The sequence below is a fragment of the Cebus imitator genome, unplaced genomic scaffold (genome assembly GCF_001604975.1).
Source record: "Cebus imitator isolate Cc_AM_T3 unplaced genomic scaffold, Cebus_imitator-1.0 Scaffold426, whole genome shotgun sequence".
In the NCBI taxonomy this organism is placed as follows: domain Eukaryota; kingdom Metazoa; phylum Chordata; class Mammalia; order Primates; family Cebidae; genus Cebus; species Cebus imitator.
The window spans coordinates 2,376,327-2,383,212 of NW_016107741.1; the positions used below are offsets into that span (position 1 = coordinate 2,376,327).

The 6,886-nt window shown below is 37.0% G+C and overlaps 1 protein-coding gene across 1 annotated transcript in view; it reads right to left on the reverse strand.

Annotated features, from left to right (window-relative positions):
• The window catches only part of ARHGAP6 (Rho GTPase activating protein 6), a 125,213-nt gene that overhangs the window by 57,216 nt on the left and 61,111 nt on the right, over positions 1–6,886 (reverse strand). Inside the window, exon 3 of the mRNA XM_037731851.1 lies at positions 3,747–3,818. Within this exon, the coding sequence (XP_037587779.1) occupies positions 3,747–3,818 (72 nt within the window). The remainder of the gene's footprint in view (positions 1–3,746; positions 3,819–6,886) is intronic.

Genomic DNA, 6,886 nt, shown 5'->3' on the forward strand with positions numbered 1-6,886 from the left:
CAGTTTAGGAAGCATGTTAATAAAACAAAGTAGCTATATTTAAAATTACTTACCCCTCCACCCCAAAACACTGATTTCCTTTTGACACAAGAAAGAAATTTCCTGAAGTTCTGAAAGTCTTAAAAACACTTTTGGTTACCAAGAAATATAACTAAGAGAAATTAAGGACTTGGAATTATTCTGCATGAAAATACATTTCTGAACCAGTGTCAATCTTGAATTAATTTCCATATGTAAATCAAAAGTCACATGGGCACTGTGTAAGTGGCATGAGGAACACAGGAGTGTCACATGATACGCTATATAACAAGGCAATTAAATAACATACAGGACATGATTCATTCTGATGAAATCAATTAATATGGTAGCATATCCACCATTTATGAATCACTATTAGGAAAGCAATTCGATTCTAAAAGGCTGCTTCTAGTTATTTTTAGATGACCTAACTCAAGAGATCATTTAGAGTTTCCTGTTTTCCTTCTTTTACTCTTGGATTCAAATGATCATTTTTAACATGTGCAGCTGTTACAAACTTAAATGCTAATATCCAACTGGAAGGAAATAATGTGAATAGATTACATCTGTGCCAGACCAGCACAGCGCCCCTCCCCTCACACCTTGGTTCCCAGGACACCGATGTCCTCCCAGTGCTGACATAGACAGGGATTTATGTTCTGAAAAGATGCCATATAATTAACCTTCACTTAAGCCTAGGATACTTTGTTTTTAAACATTAATGCCACTTTTAAAAAGAAAACCTTTTTTTTTCTTTTGCCATGAAGCCTGATATTTCTCCCCTTGGTTGGGTGGGTGATATGTCTTTTCTTTGGAACCACCAGGACCTACCTTCCTTTTCCCACTTAGCTACCATTGAGGCAGTATAGAACATTGCAGAGTTTTCACTGAGTCTATGTAAACATGATTTAGTTAAAAAATGTATAATGGCCCAGTATGTATTGGCCAGTTACTTCCCTGGACCTTCCTTCTCTGTTAATTCAAATTCTTGCTTCCTGCTGTTTTGTGTATAATACATGCAAGCAAACATACATCTCCTTTTGCTGAGGGAACATCTATCTCCTCCTGCAAAAATGCTCATTCTGCTTAGTCTAGTCAAATGGACACCTTCTGAAAAATCACTTAAAGTCCACATTAGATGTGTTTAAATCCCAATATCAATATCATCATCCTAGAATAAATCAAATTTAAAAGAGAATGCATTATTAAAACCAACCTGAGTGATCCCTTTAATATGCTCTATATACATATGGAAAATCGCTCTGATCTAGAGATGTAAAAGTGCTCTACTGCAGGAACAGAATGAGCAAAAACTCTAGTTTACAAGAGCAATGCTGGCTCCTAATATTTAGGTCATTACAAAAATAAGGGCACAAACATTTCAATCAATTAAATATAATACAATTTATCAGACTATAATAGTTAGCTGGACAACCCTTTGCCTTCATTATTCCAGCAGTAGATTCTGCTGTGACAGAACGTGCCCTAGTGATTATCCTAGTTAATATGAATCAGAGTTCTTATCCTAGAAGTTGCATATTAGAAGCTCTTAAAAATACCCATGCCTGAGATATCCCTGCAGACTCCCTGGGTGGGGGTCTTAGAATTTTTAAGTGATTCTACCTTTCCACAAGCGATTCTACTGTGTAGTTAGGGGCTGAGATCACTGACACTTTCATCTTCCTTTTTCTAATTTGAGGTAAACATTTGAAATGTCTGAAAATATTTGGGTTGAGGGTGGTGTTACTGACATCTAGTGAGTAGAGGCCAGGGATGCTGCTAAACATCTCACAATGCACAGGACAGCCTCTACCCCTGATAAATATCCAGTCTAAAATGACAACAGTAGTAAGGTTGAGAAACCTCACTCCAAAGGAAGTAAAACAATGGTTTTCCATTCTTTAGAATTCTTCATCTTTTTTTAGTCCAAAGAACCAAATGTCATAACAGCTCAAGATATAGGTGTAGAAACTGAGATCAATGGTATGGAATAGCTCCTGTCTAACACTGATACAAATGCATTTTTTAATACCCTTGGTTTCATTGCCTTCCATTACTTTTAAAGCAGAAATCCAATCATTACATAAAAGGACTCCAAGATGAGATGTGTATGGCTATTCTCATTCAAGACTCTTTCACTGTGTCACATAAAATGAAAATAAATGCATATAACTGTACCATTCAGCAACCACTTCATAAGGGACCACAAAAATAAGCCACAAAAAGCAGGGCATGGTGGCTCACGCCTGTAATCCCAGCACTTTGGGAGGCTGAGGTGGGCAGATCACAAGGTCAAGAGTTTGAGACCAGTCTGGCAAACATGGTGAAACTCTATCTCTACTAAGAATACAAAAATTAGCTGGGCTTGGTGGTGTGTGCCTGTAATCCCAGCTACTCGGGAGGCTGAGGCAGGAGAATTGCTTGAACCCAGGAGGTGGAGGTTGCAGTGAGCTGAGATCATGCCACTGCACTCCAGCCTGGGCAACAGATCAAGACTCTGTCAAAAAAAAAAAAAAGCCACAAAAAATGGGACTATGTCAATGTGGCTCAGGCATCCATTATGTGGGCTTGAAGAATATTAGTTTTAAATGACCATAAATAACTCTGAGAGAGTGGCTAAAATTTTAGTTCCCTAAACAGATGCAGAAGGGGACACAAAACAGTATGATGAGAGTAAACAATCCCCAAAACATATGAAGCAAAAGATGAGCATACTGTGATCTAACATAAAAATGCTGAGAATGCACTTATAAGTGGGAGCTAAACATCGTGTTCATATGGACACAAAGAAAAGAACAACAGACACTGGAGCCTACTTGAGGGTAGAGGGTAGGGGGAAGGTGAGAATAAAAAAACCACATATTGGGTACTATGCTGATTACCTGGGCGATGAAATAATCTGTACAACAAACCCTTGCAACACACAGTTTACCTATATAACAAACCTGCGCATGTACCCCTGAACCTAAAACAAGAGTTAAAAAAATATTGACAGCCACTGACTATTACCTAAAGCCCCTGGATTTTTAAAAAGAAAAATACTTGTTAACTCAACTGAATATCTGTTCTAGGAATTCTTAATTTAGGGGGTGATGGGGTGGGCACTGGGTGAGTTTCGGGCCTTTGGTAGAGCATCATTGTTGTCAATGATTCTTAAAGGACTCTGTGACCCCCAAAATATTAAGGGCATTTGCTTTAACCTATCTTGGCTGAGGCAATGTAACAAAGTAAAATGTAAGCATTCAGGTTAGTTGCAAATAAATATTTTTCAACTGGGTGAAAAAAAATGCTGAGAATGGCCTATCTTCAATAACTCATGAGGATGAGACTGTTTCTTTCCAGTAGTCATGGTAGGTGAATTCAAACTCTCATTCAACTAACCCTGACTGTCTGGATTTGCCAGACAGATGGTTAGTGTTAGAGATGCTGTCCCTGGCTACTCAACCCAAGTCCTCTTTATGCATAGCTGATTGGTTGAAATCATAATTGGAACCATAAACTTGGCCGAGGTCAAACTCTCCTCAAACCAGCTGAATTCATCAGTTCAGTACAGCGCTATTCAAACACAGAAGAGTAGACCAAGACAGCCCTTAATGGCATTCCATTGTAGAAATCCAGTTTTCATAACAGAGTTGAACCACGTATATCTATGCAATTCAATAAACCTGCCAAATTTAACCATTATGCTCCATGGTAGATGGATTTGCATTAGTTACTTTATCTTTTACCTTTATCTTTGTTTTTCTCCTTTCCTAGTGAATCCAGTTTCTTTCTTAAAGATTTCTTTCTCTTTTGTCCATCTGTAAATATTAAAAGAATGAGAAGTTATAAAGATAAACATACAAGTGATACTTTACAGTATCAATAATTATATTTGAGCAAAAGTATGGCTTTTCTCTTACTTCACTTATAATTTGTCATTTTAAACAGAGTGACAGCCCTGAGAATACATGAAAATCCTGACTTAGATAGCACATATTGTCAGAATTTTGGTGTATATTCTTGAATTTCCTTTCAGTTATGGAATGTATAGACAACTTACCTCCTTTGTAAGTAATTTAGCATTGACATTTAGATAGGTTTAACTTTACTATGACCTAAGTCTCTTCCTCTCCTCTGTGGTTATATAACTTAATGTTCATCTTGAACCAAATCTCCATGAAAAGAGTTAACAGCACGTATAGCTTTGACATTCATGAGCTAGATGAGTATAACTGGATAAGAAAATGGATTTGGAGGTACATAGAACTTAGGTCTAACTATTGTACCATTTACTATGTGACTTTGGACAAGTCTTCTTGTCCTCATCTATAAAATGGGAATTTCACAAGGTTGTTCTGAGAATTAAATGAAACAAGTATATGTAAAGCACTTAATAGAGAGCCTGACACAGGTCAGGCTACTTTCTTTGTGGGGCATTCCATAGCATAGCTGTACCGTAATTTAGTTAACCATTCCTCCATTGATGGACATTTTAATTGTTTCTCACTGTTCACTATAAGAAATATATTATTTTACAATCTAGCATTGGCTACAAATGTACTTAATGTGTCTGTTTAATTCACCAAATAATAAAGATGCCACTCATATCAGTGGGCAGCTGCAATCAAATTCCTGGGATGTCATCATAAAATATTGGCATTCGTCATTGCCAGAATGCATTTTGAGGTTATGTAACTGTCAACTTAACATGTGGGAGGTGTGAATTCAAAATCTACACTGTGATCAAATAGGGGACATGTAGACCATGCTGCAAGGAAATGTATAGTGAAAAAAATGACTAAGAATTATTTGTGCAGGACACACTAAAAATGTAAAGAAAGAGATTCAGCCCAATACATTTAAAAGCAAGACTATAATATCAGGAAAAAACACAGTAACTATTATGAAACAGAAATGAGCATTCTTGGTATCCTCACAGTTGTAGATGTTCCCAACTCTACATTTTTTGGAGGCAAAAGAACATCACAATATAATCAACAGGCACATTCAATCCTTCCTTCTTTTCAAAGACTTCAAAAATCACTCTTCTTCCACGCACACACAAAAATAGCTCATAAGAATCTTCACTCTTGTAGTCACGCAATTTATATAGAGGAAATTATGTATATCAGTTTTAATGTAATGTAATTGATGGCAAGAGCCATCAATCTCTCCCATTATGTATGTGCTCATAGATATGAACAACATCTAAAAGACTGGAAATCATAACAAACAGTCTCTCAGACAACAGCGTAATTAAATTGGAACTCAGGATTAAGAAACTCACTCAAAAACGCACAACTACATGGAAACTGAACAACCTGCTCCTGAATGACTGCTGGATAAACACCAAAATGAAGGCAAAAATAAAGATGTTCTTTGAATCCAATGAAAACGAAGACACCATGTATCAGAATCTCTGGGACACATTTAAAGCAGTGAGTAGAGGGAAATTTATAGCACTAAATGCCCACAAGAGAAAGGAGGAAAGATATAAAATTGACACCCTAATGTCACTATTAAAAGAACTAGAGGAGCAAGAACAAACACATTCAAAGTCTAGCAGAAGACAAGAAATAACTAAGATCAGAGCAGAACTGAAGAAGGTAGAGACACTAAAAACCCTTCAAAAAATCAATAAATCCAGGAGCTGTTTTTTTGAAAAGATCAACAAAATAGACTGTTAGCCAGACTAATAAAGAAGAAAAGAGAGAAGAATCAAATAGATGCAATAAAAAATGATAAAGGGGATATCATCACCAATCCCACAGAAATACAAACTACCATCAGAGAATACTATAAACACCTCTATGCAAATAAACCAGAAAATCTAAAAGAAACAGTTAAATTCCTGGACACTTACACCCTCCCAAGACTAAACTAGATAGAAGTCAAATCCCTGAACAGACGAATAACAAGGTCTAAAATTGAGGCAGCAATTAACAGCCTACCAACCACAAACAGTCCAGGAATAGACGGGTTTATAGCCAAATTCTACTGGAGGTACAAAGAGCTGGTACCACTCCTTTTGAAACAATTCCAAACAATACAAAAGAGGGAATCCTCGCTAACTCATTTTATGAGACCAACATCATCCTGATACCAAATCCTAGCGGAGACACAACTGAAAAAGAAAATTTCAGGCCAATATCCTTGATGAATGTCGATGCAAAAATCCTCAATAAAATATTGGCAAACCGAATCCAACAGCACATCAAAAAGCTTATCCATCACGATCAAGTTGGCTTCATTCCTGGGATGCAAGGCTGGGTCAACATATGCAAATCAATAAACATAATCCATCACATAAACAGAACCAAAGACAAAAACCACATGACTATCTCAATAGATACAGAGAAGGCCTTTGACAAAATTCAACAGCCCTTTATGCTAAAAACTCTCAAACTAGGTATTGATGGAACATATCTCAAAATACTAAAAGCTGTTTATTACAAACCCATAGCCAATACTACTGAACGGGCAAAAACTGGAAACATTCCTTTGAAAACCAGAACAAGACAAGGATATCCTCTCTCACCACTCCTATACAACATAGTATTGAAAGTTCTGGTCAGGGCAATAAGGTAAGAAAAAGAAGTAAAGTGTATTCAATTAGGAAAAGAAGTCAAATTTTCTCTATTTGCAGATGACATGATTGTATATTTAGAAGACCCCATTGTCTCAGCCCAAAATCTCCTTAAGCTGATAAGCTTAAGGACCAGCCTGGCCAGCATGGTGAAACTCCATCTCTACTAAAAATACAAAAATTTGCTGGGTGTGATGGCACACACCTGTAGTCCCAGCTACTCGGGAGGCTGAGGCAGGAGAATTGCAGGAACCCAGGAAGAAGCAGGGGTTATAATGAGCCAAGAATGCTCCACTGCAC